We start from the raw sequence: 25,378 nt of genomic DNA on the forward strand, positions 1-25,378 counted from the left end.
CAAGCAACCTCACATATTATCTTCCTGCATTTGAATGTAGAGTACACCGCAGAAGGCAGTGGCATTACAGTGCTAGTCTACCAAGTTACCTACTCGATCAGAATTTTCTTGTGACAGCCGAAATCCCAACTACCAGCAATAACTACGGTCTATATTAAACTAGGTTTTTAAATCATGAACTGCACAGCACCTGCACAGACAAAATTATACGACTATACTTACAATTATGAGAGCATACGGTCACCATGGATGTGGACATGAATTCATAACAGATGCCACACCTTAGTAACTCATCCAAACGCTGAAAATTACATCAAATTTAAATACAGTCGTCAAGAAATCTTTCAGTGATATTATAAAATTAAAATGCTTAAAATAGTGAACAGGCTGAAAAGGCATGGATTTCCCAAAGTACTTCCATCAAATTTCAACAAAACCAACTACTTTTGCTCTTCAAGAAAGCAACTAAAATGGCCATAAGTTGCTTATCAAATAACAGTGCAGTTATCTTTATTAAAATTACTTCTATATTTAACACACGACAGCATACATGCTGCTTAACATCTTACCTAGTAGTAATCCAGGTGGTTTTACAACTAAAATATCAAGAATGATTCACCTTGAAAATCAATTTCCAAGCAAAATGCTGTAGTCTGGATGGAACCAAACTAAATTCTTTTATTACTTTCAGTAGCAATTCCAGTATCATTCAGAATCTATGGTGTCATAAATTTTATTGAAAAAATATGCACTCTTCATTTACAATCAGTAAGTACATACAATGTTTTCTTAACTAGCATACATGATAAAATAATTTATCAATATATCAATAGTAGAATCATTATGAAAAATCTGCTAAATTTAAGAAAAGTACTTTGAGAGTAAATTTTACATCAAACACCTAAATAAATTACAAAAAAATTTGGAACTACAGTAGTACTTAAAATACCCATACCTTCAGCTCTGGGATGCTGGCTGGCCAAGGCAAGGATGTTTCCACAGCCATAGCTGAAACAACAACAAATTTACAATCAATTGGATATACTACAGACTCCATCCTACTTATGAACATTCAACTTACAAATATTCAGAGATAGTACAGACAAACGGGGTTGCAAATTAAAATTGCGTCTAGAGCGCTCCCCTTTGCCAGCCCTAACTTCCAATTTCGTTTTGCGAGCCTATTCTGTACCTATAGTACTGTATGTACAATGTATTGCGTTTTAGGATGAAAGAATGCACAGTACTGTACTGATCTGATATCATACTGTACTTTCATACCTATATGTGTGAAGAATACAGTCACCGACATACAAACGGCAGTCTGGAACATAACTATTTTGTAAGTACACAACCCTATTTACAGTAGGGTAACTCACCGCTGTGCGACCATTGATCTGTCAAAAGGCCACTTTTTTCACTTGATAATTAATTGGTGAAACCACAATACAATTCAATATTTAGCATACCATTCATAAGACTGAAGTTTCGTCAACAAAATGAGATACATGAAACTGCCATACTAAGTGAAATAAGCATGTGAAGTCTTCATAAAATATGTGTTCAAGGCAGTTTTTTAAATCCAATGTGGCGTGGTATGGTTGTGAGTGCAATTCAGTTCTACAGTCACGGCCATGTCGTTCCCACCCTTCCCAGCACTCATTTGAACAATATTTACATATTGTATATGTAATGTTTATTGATGGGGGAAACACAGCAGTGGATCCATCGTTATCGCGTGGATCAGCCTTATTCACTTGATATTTAATAGGTGAAACAAGAATACAATTACATCTTTAAGCATACCATTCAAAAGATTGAAGTTCCATCAACATAATGTGATATATGAAAGTCCCATACGAACTAAAATAGGCATGTGACGCTCTTCGTAAAATATGTTTTCAAGGCAGTTTTTAAACCCAATACTTACTGAGGTGCCGTTCGTAACCGCAAAGGATCCAACATCTTCCCAGCCTTCTCAGCACTCTTTTGAACGATGTTAGCGTATATATGTAACGTTTATTGATCTTACTCAAGATTGCAGTTGTAATCAGCACAATAAAAAAACATTTTGTTGCCTATATTAGTGAAAGTATGAAACTTCTTATTCCCAGGGTCATGGTTTGAACTGAAATTCATTCTTACCTTATAATCGGTGGTTTTATCCTTACTGTCATCACAACCGAAATTCCACAGTGCTTATTTGATTGTAATTATACATGTTTTGGTCTTAATTCACTCCAAATTGCACTTGAACTACGTTGCGGTTCCTGGTTCCTAAGTACTCACTCAACAAACACAGTTGCGGGCAGCACACAATTTATGAGGTGCAAAGCTTTATTCCCTTAATTGTTTACTTTACTCATTATTTAGTTCAACTTTACTTTGTTATTTAAAAATTTTAATTTAATTCATGTATATTACAAGTACCATCCTACTTACAACCAAGTTTGGTTCCAACCCACTGGTTGTAAGTCAGAATAGATGTAAGTCGAACCTTAGAAAGTGGCCAACATACTGGGTAGGGTATACTATCAAACCTTTGCTATATAAAAGTGCCTACTTAGTACTGTAATGTAATGTACAATCATTATTTCAATCTTTTTACCATAATGTACTTCTACTAATACATTTTAATCATTTATGTAATAGTATATATTACGTACAATCAGGCATTGAGTTACAATGGGGTTAGGTTCTTGCATGCATGTCAGAAGTCGATTTTTACGTAAACTGGTTTGCAATTCAGTCTACAGTACAGTTAATACCAAATGATGCTGCAGATAGGGCAGGGTAACTCAAACTGATGCTGCCTGAGTGATGAGAGTTCTCATGAGATGGCGCAGTGCCAAGTAACTCAATGGTCAACTGTCTGAAGTAAGGTTGTAAGTACGAGTGGTCGTATGTCGAGCAGGTTGTAAGTCGGATGGTAGTTGTATGCCTTTTTTGCAACCAAATTACCCCGAAAAATTACAGATATTTCTAAAGTAGATACAATCCAATGTTTCTAACGTTTTCGCACATCTGGCTACCGAAAACCATAGAGGAACGACTACGAATAAGTGGATTATATATATATTTTTTTGCGTTTTTGTTTTTGCTAGCACTTTTCATTGATTTCAGTCTATATTAGTATTTTGAATTTCTTTAATAACCATATGCCAGAAATAAATGTAACCTTTAATGTTTGCACGCTAAGAATGGCAAAATCATCGTTGCTACATTAGTGGAGGCTTCACACATACGCCGATTCATTATTATAAACTGTTTCCATGAATTCTAGTTGTCATAGTAATGCAATAATGATAAAATTGTTTTAATATTTATGTATATATACTGCCAATACATAGCCTAATTTCACCAATTTCAACGTTTTGTGTGTAGTCTTATACCCAGTTTGGAGGGTCAACACATACCGAATGGCAACAGAGAGAGAGAGAGAGGAAGGCGAAGGAACAAAGAAGGAAAGGGGTGGCGGTGGAGGGGGTGGGGAGAGGGTAGGTGGAGCTTTTTACGCGTGTTCGTATCCATTTCTGCATAATGGAGTTTTTGTCTCTTGCAGAACAGTTTACAAGTTATTCATGCAGATTATCAGCTCTTCATGTAATTGTTATAATCGTAATGTGCATATATATCTTTATTATTTACTTTTTGGATATATGAAGATGTTTTGTGCCGGATTATCGCCGTAGTGTGACGCAATCATTTTCGGTCCCTGGGCCTCTGTTTTCACACCATAAGAAATTATGGGGCCGAATTTGCAATGACCAGAAAGTCGTTAAAAGAGGAAAGTTAGCATTGAGGGGCATATGTTTTGATTGAGAAAAATACAAATTTATTCAATAGCTAGCTTGTAAAAAAATACTTGATTACAAAAAACTTGATTGACAACTAAGCAGCATACCTACTATGGGTTTCAGAGACAGTGCAAGCACGTTTTTGGGCAATACCTATTTCTGTAACGAACACTCGTATCCAAGATTTTGCTATAGTGCATTACACCCAGTGCCGTAATTTATAAGGGTATCGTGAATCACTAATCGTAAAGAATAACGACACTTGTCCTTGTACCAAGAGACAAAAACTCCATTATGCAGAAATGGATACGAACACGCATATAAAGCTCCACCTACCCTCTCCCCCCCTCCACCGCCACCCCTTTCCTTCTTCGTTCCTTCGCCTTCCTTCTCTCTCTCTCTCTCTCTCTCTCTCTCTCTCTGTTGCCATTCGGTATGTGTTGACCCTCCAAACTGGGTATAAGACTACACACAAAACGTTGAAATTGGTGAAATTAGGCTATGTATTGGAAGTATATATACATAAATATTAAAGCAATTTTATCATTATTGCATTACTATGACAACTAGAATTCATGAAAGTTTATAATAATGAAACGGCATATGTGTGAAGCCTCCACTAATGTGGCAACGATGATTTTGTCATTCTTAGCATGCAAACATTAAAGCATGCAAACATTAAAGGTTACATTTATTTCTGGCATACGGTTATTAAAGAAATTCAAAATACTAATATAGACTGAAATCAATGAAAAGTGCTAGCAAAAACAAAAAAGCAAAAAAAAAAAAAAAAATATGTATATAATTCCGTAGTCGTTCCTCTATGGTTTTCGGCAGCCAGATGTACGAAAACATTAGAAACATTTGATTGTATCTACTTTAGAAATATCTGTAATTTTTCGGGGTAATTTGGTTGCAAAAAAGGGATAATATACATGAATTAAATTAAAATTTTTAAAAAACAAAGTAAATTTGAATTAAATAACGAGTAAAGTAAACAATTTAGGGAATATAACTTTGCAGTTTCGTCGTCTGCTGTTCGTAACTGTGTTTGTGGCGCGCGCGCTTAGGAACCAGGAACAGCAACTGGTTTAAAGTGCAATGTGGAGTGAACTGAGACCAAAATGTGTATATTAACAATCAAATAAGCACTGTGGAGTTTCAGTTGTGATGGCAGTAGGATAAAAAACCACAATACAAGGTAAGAATGAATTCAGTTCAAACCATGATCCCGGAATAACCCAAAAAGTTTCATACTTTCAGTAATATAGGCAACAAAATGTTGTTTTATTGTGCTGATTACAACTGCAATCTTGAGTAAGATCAATAAATGTTACATACATACGCTAACATTGTTCAAATGATTGCTGGGAAGACTGGGAAAGATGATTTTCGTCATTGATCAAAACCTGTACATCCCACGGTAGCCGCCATATTGGATTTCAAAACTGCCTTGAAAACAAAAAATATTTTACGAAGAGCGTTACATGCTTATTTTAGTTCGTATGGGGGCTTTCATATATCACATTATGTTGACGAAACTTCAATCTTTTGAATTGTATGCTTGGAGTTGTAAATTGTATTCTTGTTTCACCATTTAAATATCGAGTGAATAAGACCTGAAACCGTGATAAGGGTTGGTAGTCGCTGGTTTTTCCCCCTAGGTACGAAAGTCAAGATTTCGTGACGTCATAATACAGGACTTAAAAGAACGTTCTAATTCCAAAAAATAATTACCTAAATTTGAGTCAGAATCGAGTTACTTTTTCAATAACGAGTGTTTCAAATTAATCATCATAAATATGTTATTGTTATGATACAATAAGTTTGTTCATACTTACCTGGCAGATTATATATAGCTGTATACTCCGACGTCCGACAGAATTTCAAAACTCCCGGCACACGCAGTGGGCGGCCAGTGGTTAGTAACCCATTCCCGCCGCTGGGAGGCGGATATCAGGAATCATTCCCATTTTTATTTTCTATTCAGATTTTTCATACCACTGTCCCCTGAGGGAGGTGGGTGGGTACTAATTATATATATCTGCCAGGTAAGTATGAACAAACTTTATTGTATCATAACAATAACATTTTGTTCATGAAAACTTACCTGTCAGATATATATATAGCTGAATCCCACCATTTGGAGGTGGGAAGGGACAGAATAGAAGGATTTAGGAAACACCTCAAGTGCAGATTGATTGACATCTTGATTCCTTACCTGTTAGCATAGCTGACTTCTTGATTACTGTCACCGAAGTCTGCTTTTGCTTTACTAGAGTTGCCAACAAGGTAGTGACCTGTGTAGTTGGTGCGCTCTAGATGATCTGTCAACGGGGGCGTGACCACAATGTGACTAGACCATATTGACCATACTGTGAGGGCAACGAAGCTAAAACCACCACCTGACCTAACCTATCGAAGTTAGTCCCATAACTTCTAGGCTAACGAAAGGAAAGCGCCTCAAGCGACCACCCTTCAAAGTTAAAAGCACACCTATCCCTTTTTCTATAGGATAGGATTCGTGCTGCTTCCTGCCTCCAATAATATTTCTACGGATATGTATGGTCCTAGCGACTCGCAGATCTCATATGTCGTCTTCACATCCCGTCGGGGAGTGTGAAGCGAACACAGAGTTGCTTCGCTCAAACGTGGCACTCAGGATATTACTGAGTGTCATGCTCTGTTGAAATGCTTCCGAGGCCGCGCCCTCACCTCGTGAGCATTACTTTAAAAGGTTTCAAATCTTTGTTCAAACATGACGAATGAGCCTCTTAGAAAGACTCCTTAAAAATAACGCCAGGGCGTTCTTCGACATGGGCAAGTCTGGTCTTTTTACGGAACACCGCAGATGTCCGAATGACCTTGACTTCTTTAGTTTTATCAAGATAAAAACTTGAGAGCCCCGACAGGGCACAGGACTCTCTGTGGCTCTTGCCCAATAATTTGTGCCATCCCCTTGATCTCCAGGCCTCTGGGCCAAGGGTTAGACGGGTTTTCGTTCTTAGCAAGAACGGAAGGCTTAGAGGACACCGATTATGTCCTCTAAAGAAAACCTCTGATGATGGCTAAAACCTCACTAACCCTCATTTCCGTAGCTAGAGTGGTTAGAAAATTAGCCTTTCTGGTCACGTGTATTAAGTTTACAGAAAAGGAGGGAGGGTTCGAAATGCTTTTGACATCAAGAACTTCAGACTACGTCTAAGTATCCATCAAGATTTCCGCAGACCTCAAAGATCGTGAAGGGCTTTGTTGTTTGACAGATCGAATCTCTGAGCCTAGAGGCCTGTCAACAACATATTTCCGTATTCTACAATCGTTGGGACTGTTAGCTTATCCCATACTTCAGACGGAATGGGAAGGCGGTAAAGTCATTCACAGAGGTCAGAGGTAGAGGAACAGTCATTCTTCCTGCCCTATGTCCAGAAACGGCCACTCCGATTGGTACACTGCAAAATATGCAGCACTGCTTGCTTTGGCAATGAGACTTGCAATAATCTTGAAGATCCTCTCGCTTCTTGACAGTCTGAACGCATCAGACTCAGATCGGAGAGATTTTAGGTACCTCTCGAAGTGAGGCTGTTAGAGTAGACCGATTCTCTCGGGAAGGGTCCTTGGAAAGTGCTCTCTGAAGGACGTGACCTCTGTGAATCCAGCCTCTCGAAGGCCAACATGGGGCGATCAGCGTCTTTCTCACTCCCTCTGACGCCAGCGATTATCTTATTACATTTCCTAAGCTTTGAATAGGGGAAAAGGGCTAACCAACTATCCCCATTCCATACTATAGGATGGCGTCTATTGCTACCGCTCTCGGATCGAGAATAAGGGCGCAACGTAGAGGAAGCTTCTTCGTCTTCAATATTGCAAAATCTACGAAAGGACGTCCCCAAAGTCTCCACAACTCTCGACATACTTCTAAGCGAGGATTACTCAAAAGTCAAACGTCAGTAGTTGCTGCCGTCGATCGAGAAGATCCGCACGGACGTGCGAATCGTGTAACGAACCTCTTAAGGATCGTTACGTTCCGTGCCTATGCGATAAACCATATCTCTTTTCTTGGGATATGAGAGAGCTGCGGAATTATCTGAGATGATTTGGACCACTCGACCAAAAACCTCACTCTTCGAGGAACTGGAGAGCCAACCAAATTGCTTCCAGTTCTTTTAGATTATGTGCCAGGACCTCTGTCCGGATGCCTGGCTCCCTCTCATTATCACCTGAGTGATCCTTAAACCCCATTGAGAGACGTTTTAGAATTATCTCTAGATCTTTGATGTTATTTCAGTTCTCCTGTAGGAAAAAACTGTAGAGGTCTGAATTGCAGTCTATTCAGGAAACAAGCTTCTCCAGCGAGGAAATGGTCCCCAGCAGACTCATCCATTCCCTCACTAAGCATGCTTCCTTCCCAAAACCCTAATAAGGCTGCGCTTTGCATAAGCAGGAGAGCATTATTATAGTGCTATGCTGCGGTAGACTCGTACAGAATTCTGTTTACAGTGCGGTAAGCAGCGCCGAACATGTCTAAGAGATATCTCTGTTGAAAATTTCTTAGTAAAAGGAAGTCGTTTATTCATGATTACCAGAAATCCCTCAACCCGAGGCGAAAGTCATGATTGTAGGGCAGAGATACGGTTCGTAAATCAATCCCGCGGGAGAGAGAGAGCGTAACCGACTGAGCAGTACAAGGAGCTTACCTAACACTGAGTTGGTGACAGTGTGAGACACTGTGACAGTTACAGGCAGCAGCTTATGTTCACCTTCTCGCAGTCTTATGCCCGAGTTGCAGCTATTCTATTCATCTAAGGAATAGATTTTCCATTATTTGAACAGTAAACTCTCAAGTTTGGCATAATCGAAGCGAAACCAGAATTCGCTAATACAGAAGCTGGATTTTGTTTTGGTTGTCGTAACATTAACGCTTAATTAACCAAATGTTAAATCGGAAACTCCTGGAAAGTTGCCGGGAGTACCGATTAAATTATACTGCGTCATCCACAATGACAGCAACCTCTCGTTTCGGCACTATTCTGCCTGAGTTACCAGCTACTCTCTTCTACGAAGGAATAGGTTCGTTACTATTATCGATCATAAGAAAATTCTCAAGCAGGGCATATTTAAGCGAAACATAATTCGCTACATGCAGAAGCTGAGTTGGTGTTGTTGTAACAATACCTTCAAGCATTGTCCTTACACCGGAAAACTCCTGGAAGTTTGCAGAAGGGAGGACCGATTAAATACACTTAAAATAACAGTCCTTTCGGTTGCCATCTGTAGAGGTAAACCACGATATGCGTATATGACTTGAACTTACATTAGTAATATGAGCGAAGATAAAATACCTAAGTATTGCAGTCACTTGAACATCTAATTCTCTACTACATTCTTTCCTCGACGAGGAAGAGAGAGAATGGAAATCGACTGTCTTCATTCTCTTTGCCAAGAAAAGGAATAATATTATTCAAATGGAAATCCTCAAGTGAGAACCGAAGATCGAAAAGAAAGTTCAAGCTTCTTATGATATTTGACATAAGACTCATGGACGTAGTCTATAAGTCTTTTTCCTGGATGAGCCTCTGACTAATGAATGAGAGCTCTTTCGAAATTTTGTTACTTATCCGCTTATGCGATAAAATGTTATTAAGAACTTGTCAATGAGAACTAACCCAATTGCATGACGAAAGTAATCCAGGAATTCGAGCATATAGCCTTCCCGATTCCCGCAGAAATCGAGGAAGGGGCAGGATTCCTGATTAGAGACTGGGCTTACGACAGGAATGACCTTAATGTCCCCTTCGGCAGCGCAATCCCGAAAGCAGACGAGGCGTTTTATGACACCGAAATCTGCTTACAGTTTTCCTGGAATTCATCAAGTGATGGATTCTCTTGAACGCTCCCTTCGTAGAAAGAGAAGTAGACATCTTGACGAGACCAAACTCCTCCTCTACTTCGACGACGCTCTCTTGAAGAGCGTTCTTGCAGGGAATCCTGCTGAATCTTGATGCGTAGGACGCCTATCGTTCTGAAGAACGTCCTGGCGTGCTCTACCGAGCGTCATGACGTGTAGGATGCCGAGCGTCTTCAAAAGCGTCCTCGCTAGCGTTCCTTGGCGAGTCGTCCTGCGTGTGAGTTCTAGCGTCCTGGAGGTGAGAAGTACCAGATGTGTAGTACACTCGAGCTGTCTTCTTCCAAAAAGCTTATCAATGTTTATGACGTCGTTAGAGTCTTCTGAAACGGCCACCCGAGAAAAGCGTCCTGGAGAGCCGCACACTGCTCCTGAAGTGTGAGAGCACTATAGGAAGACGTAAGGCTATCGTCTCCAAGAGCGGCCTTAAAGACTTTCGTTACCTTCTAACAAAGATGGTGGCCGCCTGTGCAACATTTTGCGTCTTAGTAATGCAAATGAACATATCCAGACACGCGCTCAAAAAAGGAACGCCGAGCGTTCCGAAAGGCATCGTCGCGAGGTGCTTGCCGAACGTCCTGATTGCATTCTTTGAGCGTCTTGAAGAGCGTCCGGAATAGAAGAGTGACGAACATCAAGGGAAGCGGTATAGTGAATGACGTGCGTCAACACGAGTAACTTGAGAGGCTTCCTGGCGAGGGAGAGCCGCTCATGCAAACGCGAGCGTCCTAAGCATAAGTACGGTGATCGTCATCAGGACGAGTCTTCAGGACTTCGCCACTCTTGACAAAAACGACGGCCGGCTGTGCGACATCTTGCGTCTTTGTCACGGTCATCGACATGCAGAAGGGCATTTAAAAGGACGCCTGTGTGTTCTGGGTATGAGGAATTCTTTGCCCTTCTCCTGTCGAAAACTAGGATAGTCTGTCCAGTGTCATCTCTGTCCGCTGACAGAGCGTCCCTTAGGGACGAGTAAGATGCGTCTTGGCGAGCTATTTGACTATGCAAATCAGCTTGCCGGACGTCAATCTTATGAGCTTGAACAATATCCCGTTTCGTAGTAAAGCGAACGCACATAACGTATACATAACGCCATGAGAGGGGAGGAGGACACCTTAGCCGATGACAAATAAGACCTCCTTGGAGCGTCCACCAAATTGGCGAATCTCCTTGAGAAGAAGACGGTGCTTTCAATCCTGCTTATTCGTTCTCCTGTTTCGTACCAGATCCCAGCTCTCCCTTTCAGTCTAGATGGAGGAAGTGCAAACGAAGTCGTTCCTCTCGATAGAGCGTTGAATGTCTCGAAAGGCGTCTTGTGAGGGTCCTGCCTTAAGGACATTTTTAATCTCTTGACCAAGACGACAGCCGCCTGTGCGACATTTTGCGTCTTTGTCACGCTTATCGATATTAAGTCAAGCCGAAGGGACGCCAGATCGATGTGGGTTCCCCGTAACCCTCCTTCGGCTTTCGACATGCCCTCTCCCTATCCTGGGAGTCCGACAGAGGTCCAGGCCTAGAGGCGTTATGGGGCGGATCTGACGTTCCCTCCTGACGAGAGAGAGGACGTGAAGCGTCCTCTTCTCTAAAGCTTCTTAGAGGGCGCGAGTCCTTCCGAGAGCTCCAACCTTGCGGGGAGGACGCCTCGGAGGACGAGAAGCAATCTTTCATGATTCGTGCACGTGCACGATCTTTGGCAGCCTTATCCTGCCGAAGGGACGCCAGATCGGTGGGGGGGTTCCCGTAACCCTCCTTCGGTTTTCAACTTGCCCCCTCCCTGGTCCTGGAGTCCGACAGAGGTTTAGACCTAGAGGCGTTATAGGACCGATCTGACGCCCCCTCCACCAACACTAGGGGCAAAATCAACATCACTACACTCACAACACTGATTGGAGAGCGAGCACTTTTTCAAGCTTACTTGATGTAATCCACAATAATAGAAAGGGCATTACTTCTCACAGAACTTCCTCTAGGCCCGTAAGCCCAATACCACAGGGTTAGGCAAAATAAAGTCTACTGGAGGTTAGTAAGGTTCATTATCCTAACTTCCGTTACTGTGGGGGGGGGGAGGGAAGACCTCCTGATTCTATCACGCTCTAATTTGCGTACATACGAATCATACGTCTCTTTCGGAATCAGTCAAACATACACTAATTACATTGATCTCTCAACAAAGAAAACATGTAAACGCATGTATACTAAAACGAGTGTCTACCAAGAGGTTTCGGTAGCCTCCCCTTACCCGTTGCAGAAACAAAATCTGAAACTAGGCTACCTAGATTCAGACATCATATGCAATGAAAAAATTTAATTAATTTATGATAGCGTATGCCTAGCCACAAATCCAAGTCAATCATTCAAAAAAATAAGTAGGATACTTAAGCGGCTAATGAAGTTTCAAAATCCTAGGCGGAGGTAGTGGAAAAACATGTTATTGTTATGATACAACAAAAGTTTGGTTTTCATAATTAACCTGGGCAGCTATATTATATAGCTTGTATTCTCCGAAGTCCGACAGAATTCAAAACTCCCGGCACACGCAGTGGGCGGCCAGGTGGTTAGTACCCATTCCCGCCGCCGTGGGAGGCGGATATGGAATCATTCCCATTTTCTATCAGAATCATTCCCATTTTTCTATTCAGATTTTTACCACTGTCCCCTGAGGGGAGGTGGGTGGGTACTTTAATTATATATATCTGCCAGGTAAGTATGAACAAACTTTATTGTATCATAACAATAACATTTTGTTCATGAAACTTACCTGTCAGATATATATAGCTGAATCCCACCATTGGAGGTGGGAAGGGACAGAATAGAAGGATTAGGAAACACCTCAAGTGCAGATGATTGACATCTTGATTCCTTACCTGTTAGCATAGCTGACTTCTTGATTACTGTCACCGAAGTCTGCTTTTGCTTTACTAGAGTTTGCCAACAAGGTAGTGACCTGTGTAGTTGGTGCGCTCTAGATGATCTGTCAACGGGAGCGTGACCACAATGTGACTAGGACCATATTGACCATACTGTGAGGGCAACGAAGCTAAAACCACCCCTGACCTAACCTATCGAAGTTAGTCCCATAAACTTCTAGGTCTAACGAAAGGGGGAAAGCGCCTCAAGCGACCAACCCTTCAAAGTTAAAAGCACACCTATCCCTTTTCTATAGGATAGGATTCGTGCGCTTCCTGCCTCCAATAATATTTCTACGGATATGTATGGTCCTAGCGACTCGCAGATCTCATATGTCGTCTTCACATCCCGTCGGGAGTGTGAAGCGAACACAGAGTTGCCTCGCTCAAACGTGGCACTCAGGATATTACTGAGTGTCTGCTCTGTTGAATGCTTCCGAGGCCGCCGCCTCACCTCGTGAGCATTTACTTTAAAAGGTTTCAAATCTTTGTTCAAACATGACGAATGAGCCTCTTAGAAAGAATCCTTAAAAATAACGCCAGGGCGTTCTTTCGACATGGGCAAGTCTGGTCTTTTACGGAACACGCAGATTGTCCGAATGACCTTGACTTTCTTTAGTTTTATCAAGATAAAACTTGAGCCCCGACAGGGCACAGGACTCTCTGTGGCTCTTGCCCAATAAATTTTGTGCCATCCCTTGATCTCCAGGCCTCTGGGTCAAGGGTTAGACGGGTTTTCGTTCTTAGCAAGAACGGAAGGCTTAGAGGAAACCGAATTATGTCCTCTAAAGCCAAAACCTCTGATGATGGCTAAAACCTCACTAACCCTCATTGCCGTAGCTAGAGTGGTTAGAAAATTAGCCTTTCTGGTCACGTGTATTAAGTTTACAGAAAGGGAGGTTCGAAATGCTTTGACATCAAGAACTTCAGACTACGTCTAAGTTCCATCAAGATTTCCGCAGACCTCAAAGATCGTGAAGGGCTTTGTTGTTTGACAGATCCGAATCTCTTGAGCCTAGAGGCCGTCAACAAAACATATTTCCGTATTCTACAATCGTTGGGACTGTTAGCTTATCCCATAATTCAGACGGAAAGGGAAGACGGTAAAGTAATTAACAGAGGTGGAGGTGTAGGAGCAGTCATTCTTCCTGCACTATCTCCAGAATCGGCCCACTCCGATTGGTACACTGCAAAATATGCAGCACTGCTTTGCTTTGGCAATGAGACTTGTAATTAATCTTGAAAAATCCTCTCGCTTCTCGACAGTCTGAACGCATCCAGACTCAGAGCGGAGAGGTTTTAGGTACCTCTCGAAGTGAGGCTGTTAGAGTAGACCGATTCTCTCGGGAAGGGTCCTTGGGGAAAATGCCTCTGAAGGACGTGACCTCTGCGAATCCAGCCTCTCGAAGGCCAACATGGGCGATCACGTCTTTCTCGCTCCTCTGACGCCAGCGATTATCTTATCAGATTTCCTAAGCTTTTGAATAGGGGAAAAAGAGACTAACCAACTATCCCCATTCCATACTATATGATTGCGTCTATTGCTACCGCTCTCGAATCGAGAATAAGGGAGCAACGTAGAGGAAGCTTCTTCGTCTTCAATATTGCGAAAGAAATCTACGAAAGGACGTCTCCAACGTCTCCACAACTCTCGACATACTTCTAAGCGAGGATTACTCAGACGTCAGTAGTTGCTGCCGCCGATCGAGAAGATCCGCACGGACGTGCAATAGTGTAACGAACCTCTTGAGGATCGTTACGTTCCGTGCCTATGTCGATAACCATCTCTCTCTTCTTGGGATATGAGAGAGCTGCGAAATTATCTGAGATGATTTGGACCAATCGACCAAAAACTCACTCTTCGAGGAACTGGAGAGCCAACCAATTGCTTCCAATTAATTCTCTTAGATTATGTGCCAGACCTCTGTACCTCTGTCCGGATGCCTGGCACCCTCTCGGTATCACCTGAGGTGATCGTCAACCCATTGAGAGATGTTTAGAATTATTTCTAGATCTTTGATGTTATTTCAGTCCTCCTGCATGGAAAAACTGTAGAGGTCTGAATTGCAGTCTATTCAGGAAACAAGCTTCTCCAGCGAGGAAATGGTCCCCAGCAGACTCATCCATTCCCTCACTAAGCATGCTTCCTTCCCTAATAAGGCTGCGCTTTGCATAAGCAGGAGAGCATTATTATAGTGCTATGCCGCGGTAAACTCGTACAGAATTCTGTTACAGTGCGGTAAGCAGCGCTGAACAGGTCTAAGAGATATCTCTGTTGAAAATTTCTTAGCAATAGGAATCGTGTTTATTCATGATTACTAGAAATCCCCTCAACCCGAGGCGAAAGTCATGATTGTAGGGTAGAGATATGGTTCGTCAATCAATCCCGCGGGAGAGAGAGACGTAACCGACTGAGCTTAACAGCGACTACCTGATACTGAGTTGGTGACACTGTGACAGTCACAGGCAGCAGGCAGCAGCTTATGTTCACCTTCTCGCAGTCTTATGCCGAGTTTGCCAGCTATTCTATTCCATCTAAGGATAGATTTTTACATTATTTGAACGGAAAACTCTCAAGTTGGCATATTTAAGCGAAACAAAATTCGCTAAATACAGAAGCTGATTTTGTGTTGTCGTAACATTACGCTTAATTAACCAAATGTTAAATCGGAAACTCCTGGAAAGTTGCCTGGAGTACCGATTAAATATACTGCGTCATCCACAATGACAGCAACCTCTCGTCTCGCACTATTCTGCCTGAGTTACCCGCTACTCTCTTCTACGAAGGAATAGGTTTGTTACTATTATCGATAAGGAAATTCTCAAGCAGGCATATTTAAGCGAAACATAATTCGCTAGATGCCGACGCTGAGTTTATGTTGTTGTAACAATACCTTTAGCGTTGTCTTACCAGCGAAACTCCTGGAAGTTTGAAGGAAGGACCGATTAAATACATTTACAATAACCGTCTTTTCGGTTGCCATCTGTAGAGGTAACCATGATATGCGTATATGACTTGAACCCTACATTAGTAATATGACGCAAAGATAAAATACGTAAGTATTGTAGTTCACTTGAACATAAAATTCTCTACTACATTCTTTCCTCGACGAGGAAGAGAGGAGAATGGAAATTGACTGTCTTCGTTCTCTTTGCCAAGAGAACGAATTAACATTATTCGAATGGAGATCAAGTGAGAACCGAGGATCGAAAAGGACAGTTCAAGCTTCTTATGATATTGGACATAAGACTTCATGGACGTAGTCTACAAGTCTTTTTCCTGGATGAGCCTCCGACTAATGAATGAGAGCTCTCTCGAATTTTGTTAATGAGAGCTTATCCGCTTAAGCGATAAAATGTTATGAAGATCTTTGTCAATGAGAACTAACCATTTACATGACGAAAGTAATCCAGGAATTCGAGCATAGTTTTTCCCGATTACCCGCAGAAATCGAGGAAGGGGGGGGCAAGATTCCTAATCAGAGACTGGGCTTACGACAGGTAGGACCTTAATGTTCCCCCTTTGCAGCGCCGTCCCGAAAGTAGACGAGGCGTTTTATTACACCGAAATCTGCTTACAGTTTTTCTGGAATTCATCAAGTCATGGATTCTATTGAACGCTCCCTTCGTAGAAAGCAAAGTAGACATCTGGAAGAACGTCCTGGTAAGTGCTCATGCTGAGCGACATGACGTGTAGGATGCCGAACGTCTTCAAAAGCGTCCTCGCTAGCGTCCTGGCGAGCGTCCAGATGTGTAAGACATCGAGCGTCTTCCCAAAAACCTTATCAATGTTTATGACGTCGAGCGTCTTCCAGAGCGTCCTGATGAGCGTCTCTTCGTGTAGGACGTCGAGCATCGGCAAAAGCTTCCTCACGTCTCAATGCGTAGGACGTTGAGCATCTTCAAGAGACGTCCTCGCGAGAGTCTTACCGAGCGTATTGGTGCCTAGAACACCAAGGGCATCTCAGAGAGGATCTTGTCGAGCGCCCTGATGCATGAAAGGCCATAAGACTTGACCATACCGTAGACTTAAAAGTGAATTCTCTACTACATTCATCTTCTCACTAAGCATGTACTCTAATAAGCCATGCTTTCGTAAGCATGAGAACATTATATAATATATAGTGTTCTGCTGCGTTAGATTCCTTTAATAATGTTACCTACGGTAATCAGCATTGAAAGGCTGGAATATCTTTCTTATTGAACGTTTCTTAGCAAAAGGCAGACAATATTTTATTTATGTTTGCTTAACTATCCCCTCAATCCGAGGCGCTAAGACCGCGATTGTAGGGGAGAGATACGGTTAGTCATTCATCCCGCAGGACCGACCTCTCATGACTGAGCAATAGATGGTTACTGCGTTGGTCTAAGCGATAGCAGCCCCCTCCGTTAGCTGTCTGGCCTTAACTCTTCCGAGTTGCCAGCTACTCCATTCAATAAAGGAATCATAAAATTATTATCGAACTTCAGGAAGTTCTTATTAATGTATATTTAAGCGAAACAAGACTTCGATAAATCTAGAAGCTAATTAGGTATTGTCATAACAATCCCTTTAAGCGTAGTCCTTCCTAGGAAAGTCCTGTAAGGATACTGGTAATAGAGTTGCACAGCAAAGAAGTAACTACGGTATGTGCTTATGATTTGACCGTATCGTATTATCATACAGCAGATACTCTACTACCTTCTTTCCCTGCCGAGGCAGATAGAGAAAGGAAAAAACTTTTACTATCTTCGTTCTTTTCGTTAATAGAACGATAGAAAGAGAATATATTTCCTTAAGGAAGGAAGTTAATCCAGGAACTCTTTAAATCTTCGTAATTTCCTCATAAATCGCGGAAGAGACGGAAAGAGACAGAATTCCTGTTCATCTCTAGGGAGTTTACGGAAGGAAGTAGATATTTCCTATCCGCCATCATACCCAAACGTCGATAAGATTCTTATTAAGAAACCAAGGTTTCTCCCGTACGTCTTGGTAAAAACTTCGACATGACTGTTGCTTATCAAATACGGAGGCGTCCGAAAGCGTCCTCAAAAGCGTCCTGCCTCAAGGGAGCGCCGCTCATGAAGCGTGCTAGTCATAGCCGATGTACGTTGATCGTCGTCCGACGAGTATTATGGACGTTCGCAACTCCTGACAAAGACGGCGGCCGCTTGTGCGACATCTTGCGTCTCTGTCACCTCATCGACACTTCCGACAAACCACTCAAAGGACGCCTTAGGGTACGCCTTCTTCCTTTTCACAGTAAAGAATGATAGGCGATCTGGGCGCTTAACAGCGTTCTTCCTATTTCCTTCTTCTTTCCTCCATGTGTTGGAAAGTCGTCAAAATTGTTAAGGCGGCGATTACAATCGCACGACAATAGAGAGAGGAGTGAAGGCGTTCCTCCTCAATAAGCTTCTATTTAAAGGGCGCGAGTCCTTCCGAGAGCTCCAACCCCTGTACGGGTGAGGACGCCTCAGAGGACGAGAAGCAATCCTTCAGGATTCGTGCACGTGCACGATCTTTGGCAGCCTGAGAAGCGTCTTCAGGTCTTGCCGAAGGGACGCCAGATCGGTGGGGGTTCCTCGTAACCCTCCTTCGGCTTTCGACATGCCCTCTCCCTGTGGTCCTGGGAGTCCGACAGAGGTCTAGACCTAGAGGCATTATAAGGCCGATCTGACGCCCCTCCACAACACTAGGGGCAAAATCAACATCACTACACTCACAACACTGATTGGAGAGCGAGCACTTTTTCAAGCTTACTTGATGTAATCCACCATAATAGAAAGGGCATTACTTCTCACAGAACTTCCTCTAGGCCGTAAGCCATACCACAGGGTTAGGCAAAATAAAGTCTACTGGAGGTTAGTAGTTCATTATCCTAACTTCTGTTACTGTGGAGGAAGACCTCCTGATTCTATCACGCTCTAATTTGCGTACATACGAATCATACGTCTCTTTCGGAATCAGTCAACATTACACTAATTACATTGATCTTTCAACAAAGAAAACATGTAACGTCATGTATACTAAGCGAGTGTCTACCGAAGTTTCGGTAGCCTCCCCTTACCCGTTGCAGACAACAAAGTCTGAAACTAGGCTAACTAGATTCAGACATCATATGCAATGAAAAAATTTTAATTAATTTATGATAGCGTATGCCTAGCCACAAATCCAAGTCAATCATTCAAAAAAATAAGTAGGATACTTAAGCGGCTAATGAAGTTTCAAAATCCTAGGCGGAGGTAGTGGAAACAGGTGTTTTCACTACCGCGACAGAGAAAAATCTGAATAGAAAATGGGAATGATTCCTGATATCCGCCTCCCAGCGGCGGGAATGGGTACTAACCACCTGGCCGCCCACTGCGTGTGCCGGGAGTTTTGAAATTCTGTCGGACTTCGGAGAATACAGCTATATATATATCTGACAGGTAAGTTTCATGAACAAAAGGTGTTTTCACTACCGCGACAGAGAAAAATCTGAATAGAAAATGGGAATGATTCCTGATATCCGCCTCCCAGCGGCGGGAATGGGTACTAACCACCTGGCCGCCCACTGCGTGTGCCGGGAGTTTTGAAATTCTGTCGGACGTCGGAGAATACAGCTATATATATATCTGACAGGTAAGTTTCATGAACAAAATGTAAAATATTGATGTTTTACTATTTATTTAAAAAATTATTGAAGCGCACGATTTGTCGTCTTCTTCTATCAAAACAGTTGTTTACTACCTAACAACAAGCCGTAGGGACCGTTTTCCGATTGTTGTGATGAAAGTGCCCAAGCGTCTGTGGGTACAAGTGGTGTGCGGATTTAGGGTAGAATATCACACAGGCCAACCCTCATCAACGGTAGACGGGTCTTATTCACTCGATATTTAATTGGTGAAACATGAATACAATTGCAACTCTAAGCATACCATTTAAAAGACTGAAGTTTCGTCAACATATGTGATATATGAAGCCCATATGAACTAAAATAAGCATGTGAGCTCTTCGTAAAATATGTTTTCAAGGCAGTTTTGAAATCCAATATGGCGGCTACGTTTTGCATGGACGGTTCTCATCATGACGGCCACCATCTTTCCCCAGCCTTCCCAGCACTCATTTGAACAATGTTAGCGTATGTATGTAACGTTTTATTGATCTTACTCAAGAATTGCAGTTGTAATCAGCACAATAAAACAACATTTTGTTGCCTATATTAGTGAAAGTATGAAACTTGTTATTCCCGGGGTTATGGTTGGAACTGAATTCATTCTTACCTGTAATCGGTGGTTTTTATCCTTACTGCCATCACAACTGAAACTCCACAGTGCTTATTTGATTGTTATTATACACATTTTGGTCTCAGTTCACTCCACATTGCACTTTAAACCCGTTTGCTGTTCCTGGTTTCTAAGCGCGCGCGCCATAAACACAATTACGAACAGCAGACGACGACAGACGACGAAACCTGCAAAAGTTTTATTCCCTAAACTGTTACTTTTACTCGTTATTAGTTTAAATTTACTTTGTTATTTAAAAATTTTGATTTAATTCATGTATATTATCCTTTTTTGCAACCAAATTACCCCGAAAATTACAGATATTTCTAAAGTAGATAAAATCAAATGTTTCTAACGTTTTCGTACATCTGGCTGCCGAAAACCATAGAGGAACGAATACGGAAAAGTGCAGAGGAACGACTACGTTTTTTTTTTTTGCTTTTTTGTTTTTTGCTAGCACTTTTCATTGATTTCAGTCTTATTAGTATTTTTGAATTTCTTTAATAATCGTATGCCAAGGAAATAAAATGTAACCTTTAATGTTTGCATGCTTTAATGTTTTGCCATGCTAAGAATGGCAAAATCATCGTTGCCACATTAGTGGAGGGCCTTCAAACATAACGCCGTTCCATTATTATAAACTGTTTCATGAATTCTAGTTGTCATAGTAATGCAATAATGATAAAATTGCTTTAATATTTATGTATATATACTTCCAATACATAGCCTAATTTCACCAATTTCAACGTTTTGTGTGTAGTCTTATACCCAGTTTGGAGGGTCAACACATACCGAATGGCAACAGAGAGAGAGAGAGAGAAAGGAAGGCGGAGGAGGAACGAAGAAGAAAAGGGATGGCGGTGGCAGGGGGGGGTGTGGGTGGGGGAGAGGAGGTAGGTGAGCGTTTATACACGTGTTCGTATCCATTTCTGCATAATGGAGTTTTTGTCTCTTGGTACAAGGACAAGTGTCGTTATTCTTTACGATTAGTGATTCACGATACACTTATAAATTACGGCACTGGGTGTAATGCACTATAGCAAAATCTCGTTCTGTTACGAGTGTTCGTTACAGAAATAGGTATTGCCCAAAAAACGTGCTTGCAATGTCTCTGAAACCCATAGTAGACATGCTGCTTAGTTGTCAATCAAGTTTTTATAACCAAGTACTTTTTACAAAGCTAAGCTATTGAATAAATTTGTATTTTTTTCTTTTTTCTCAGTCAAAACATATGCCCCTCAATGCTAACTTTCCTCTTTTAACAACTTTCTGGTCATTGGCAAATTCGGCCCCATAATTTCTTATGGTGCGAAAACAGACAGAGGCCCATGGACCGAAAAACGATTGCGTCACACTACGGCGATAATCCAGCAGTAAAACATCTTCATATATCCAAAAAGTAAATAATAAAGATAGCCTATATATGCGCATTACGATTATAACAATTACATGTATAGCTGATAAACCAATCTGCATGAATAACTGGTAAACTGTTCTGCAATGACAGTTGAGTATAGCAATTATTTACAATAGGTACGAAAGTCAAGATGTCGTGACGTCATAATACAGAACTTAAAAGAACGTTCTAATTCATAAAAATAATTACTTAAATTTGAGTCAGAGTCGAGTTACTTTTTCAATAACGAATATTTTTCAAATTAATCATCATAAATAGTAAAATATTGATGTTTTACTACTTATTTAAAAATTAGCTAAGAGCACGCTTCTCGTCATCTTCTACCAAAACAGCTGTTTACTCCTGGCTTGTTTGTTGGTGAGAAATCGTGTTTCGATTGTTGTGATAAAAGTGCTCCAGCGTCTGTGGGTACAAGTGGTGTGCGGATTTATCACAGGAAATGGAAAGTTTGTTGACACAAGCGACTCCGTAAACATCGAGATGGCGTCAATCTTCGAAACATTTTTAGTTGTAAGTAAAAATTCTAAAGCGTTTGGTGAGATTTCCACTGCCGTGGGCGCCATTTTCAGTACCCTCTGTTTAATCTTAAAATTTGGCCTTAATTTCTAACTTTGGAGAAAATACTTACTTCGAAAGGAGAGTAGAGGTCTTTAGCTCCGTTTCTCACCAACAACAAGTCGCGACTGATGCCCATCTCGGGTGTCAGGACGCGTTATAATGTACTTTTTCGGAGGGTGGCAAACATTGATTGTAGGTGGCCTGGTTGGCCTGCCGTGGTAATATACCTACCTAGTCTACAGGGAAATGGGTTTAATTTGAACTGACAACAAGCGACTCCGTAAACATCGAGATGGCATCAATCTTCTAAATATTTCGAGTTGTAAGTAAAATGTTGAACGCGTTTTGGTGAGATTTAGACTGCCTTGTACCGCCATTTCACTACCCTCAGTTTAAATCTTAAAATTTGGCCTTAATTTCTAACTTTGGAGAAAATATTTACTTCGAAAGGAGAGTAGAGGTCTTTAGCTCCGTTTCTCACCAACAAGTCGCGACTGATGCCCATCTCCGATGTCAGGACGCGTTATAGGCTAATGTACTTTTTTGGGATTGTTCACGTTGATCATACATGGTCCACTTCTGTACCCTGCGGTTTTTTACCCTAAAAGTACTTTTTCTGAGGGTGGCCTAGCCGCGGTAGTCGGTGAGTTGGCCAGTCCACGCGGTTGTTTACCCTAGGTAGGTATTAAAAAAAGCTTACAATAGCTAAACTCTGAGCCCGAAGCTGCTTCGCCGCTCGTCTCCTCCACCAATATTTAGTGGCACCTTATTATTTACTTGTCATTTAATATAAAAGCTGTCTTTCGTATTACCTGAATTCCTCGCAGGATATGAAATCTTGAGGTGACCAACGAAGTTCGCTAAACAGGCATATTCAAGAGCTGCTTACGTAAATTTCAACTCATAGTGTTTGTTTACAATCAGTTGGCGCCATTACGACCAAAACAAACGGGTGAATTAACGCTATTCACTACCACCCTAAGCTCAGCAAGTCTTAGCAGGATTTAAGAGGCGTAATTCATATGATAATGACGTTACGCGCTAAAATTGGCAATCTGATCACACCGAATCCTAATAATATAACACTATCTTGTATCTGTATGACGCAAGCAATAAAATAAGAAAGTTTTAAGACCATACTAAAGTCAAAGCTACTGGGTGCGAAATACCAGTACCTCGAAACGCCTTGTCCCGACTTGTCAATTGGTTCAGCCCTTCTCTTCAAAGCCAGAACCAACTCTCTTAATTTAAATATAGCAAAAAGGCACCAGAATGAGAACACCTGTTGTCCTTTTTGCAATGATACAGTGGAAGACATATTTCATTTCCTTTTATATTGTGGTACTTATATAGAAGAACGGGTTAAAGCAATAGGGCTACAACAACCCTATGAAGAGAAGGAAAGTGACGTAGTGGGAAAATTTCTATTTTCAGGTAACAACGAAATAAGAAAAGAAACCATATACTTGATGTGGAAAAAAAGAGAGAAAAAAAGGAAAGAGCTAAACAAATTTTAAAAAACCAAGATTAAGAGGCGCCGTTGCATAGGCATTGCCTCGATCCATAACTACTACTACTACATTGTCATTTTCAAAATAGTAATAATTGCCGCGAGGGAGTGGAGGCAAGGCCACTGTGGAGGTCAACATACAAAAAAATAATTTACAAAATTAGACCTGAAAATGAAAGGTACATACGTTGACATTAGCCGTGATTTGTTTTGCAAGCCCTCAGCTGGTCCAAAGTATATAGAATAAGACCAATCTATATATATCTTGAGCTGGTCCATATGATCTATCATTTGAAGTTTTTACCATTAATTTAGCTGCTTTTCTAACTGTTAAAATTTAAAATTTAACTTTGAATATTGGTTTATCACTAAGTTTTCTGAACACTTAAGTTACTGTCCTTTCCTATTGAATAATATTGGTGTCGTGCTTTGAGAGGTCTCTTTTTCTTCTGTTATTTACTTTAGCGAACTATGACCAAAAAACCTTCTGCATATCATCATACAAAATTGATGATGATGAAGCATTTCGTTATCGACGGAACTTCGGAAGTAATTTCCTTTTAATTGATATGTTCATCACTTCCTCTACTAAATTGTCCACTATCAGGCATGTGCTGAGCGAAGGATGATGCCAGAGTTTGTCGTTTTTGTTGATTCAGTTTTACACTTATTTCTAGCCTCCTGTAATATATATCTTCTTTAAAAACTATATATATATATATATATATATATATATATATATATATATATATATATATATATATATTTGACTGGTAAAAATGTTCTGTTACAACAGAATTCCATCTAATAAAAGGAGCCCACAAAAACACCAAAATATGGAGAGAAAAGTACCATATATCAGAGACTGCTGTCTCCCTCCTCAGGTAGATGAATGAGAAAGGTTTACAGAAAAGGTGGTATTTATACCAATAGGTCCATCCACAGGCAAGCCAATTTAGGTCACCCCCGCTGATAATCTTCCTTTAATCTTCATAAGCGTTGGTTGAATGAAAATCTTGTCGATCGTATCTGAAACCCATGCTCCTTTTGAGATGTTCATTACCTGCCTCTCTTTTATTAAGGCCGATTCCATCATTTGACTCTTGTACCGGCAGTTGCTGCTATAAATTATATGTGACAAACTCCAGTTTATTCTATGGTTATGTTCATTTATATGGTTGAAAATAGCTGAGTTCTGTTGTCCATACCTAACTGACCGTTTGTGTTGTATTAATCTCTGGGGAAGTGATTTACCTGTAAATCCGATGTAAGATTGGTCACAGTCCTGGCATGGGATTTGATAAACCCCAGTGTCCTTGGGGGATGTCTTTTGTTGGACGTTAACCAGGGATTTGGCTAAGGTGTTTGAATAAGTAAATGCAAAAGGGTTAGATTTTCCGAGGGTCTGAGTCACCTTCTTAATCATGTCCAGGTGTGGAATTTTTATCTTATTGTTGGGTGTATCTCTGGTCATGTCTTTAGGGGGTCGGTAGAAAATTGTTTGCTTTGTGAATTGCTTTCTTAATTATATGGTCAGGATACTTTAAAGACGAAAGTTGCTTACGAATTAGTTCAAATTCTTTTTCCAGGAAATCTGGGGAACAAATTCGTAAGGCTCTTAAGAACAGGTTGCTGGCTACACCTATCTTGATAGCAATGTCATGATAGCTAAAGTAGTGAATGTATGAGAGTGAGAACGTTAGTTTTCTGTATATGGTAAATTTGTATTCTGCCGTGTCTCTGATTATTAAAACATCAAGAAAAGGAATTTTGTTGTCTGTTTCCCATTCAACTTTAAATTTGATGCTGGGCACCAATGTGTTTAATTTTGGAAGGGATTCATTAAAATTGCCCCACCTATTATCCCAAAATGTTAGAATATAATCTACATATCTCATCCACAGCATGTTTTTGGGTTTTATTGCATTTATTACTGTAGTTTCAAAGTATTCCATGTACAGATTGGCTAAAATAGGACTTAAAGGACTACCCATACTACACCCGAATATTTGCTTGTAGAATGATTCCCCGAATGAAAAT

The 25,378-nt window shown here is 41.0% G+C and overlaps 1 protein-coding gene across 1 annotated transcript in view; it reads right to left on the minus strand.

The window, feature by feature from the left end:
* LOC135203620 (E3 ubiquitin-protein ligase RAD18-like) overlaps window positions 1-22,798 on the minus strand; it is a 48,637-nt gene extending 25,839 nt beyond the window's left edge. Inside the window, exons 1-3 of the mRNA XM_064233451.1 lie at window positions 22,641-22,798; window positions 956-1,008; window positions 223-301 (exon numbers count right to left, since the gene is read on the minus strand). Of these exons, the coding sequence (XP_064089521.1) occupies window positions 223-301; window positions 956-1,006 (130 nt within the window). The 5' untranslated portion in view covers window positions 1,007-1,008; window positions 22,641-22,798. The remainder of the gene's footprint in view (window positions 1-222; window positions 302-955; window positions 1,009-22,640) is intronic.
* Window positions 22,799-25,378: the final 2,580 nt, after the last annotated feature.

This window comes from Macrobrachium nipponense, chromosome 36 (genome assembly GCF_015104395.2).
Source record: "Macrobrachium nipponense isolate FS-2020 chromosome 36, ASM1510439v2, whole genome shotgun sequence".
In the NCBI taxonomy this organism is placed as follows: Eukaryota; Metazoa; Arthropoda; class Malacostraca; order Decapoda; family Palaemonidae; genus Macrobrachium; species Macrobrachium nipponense.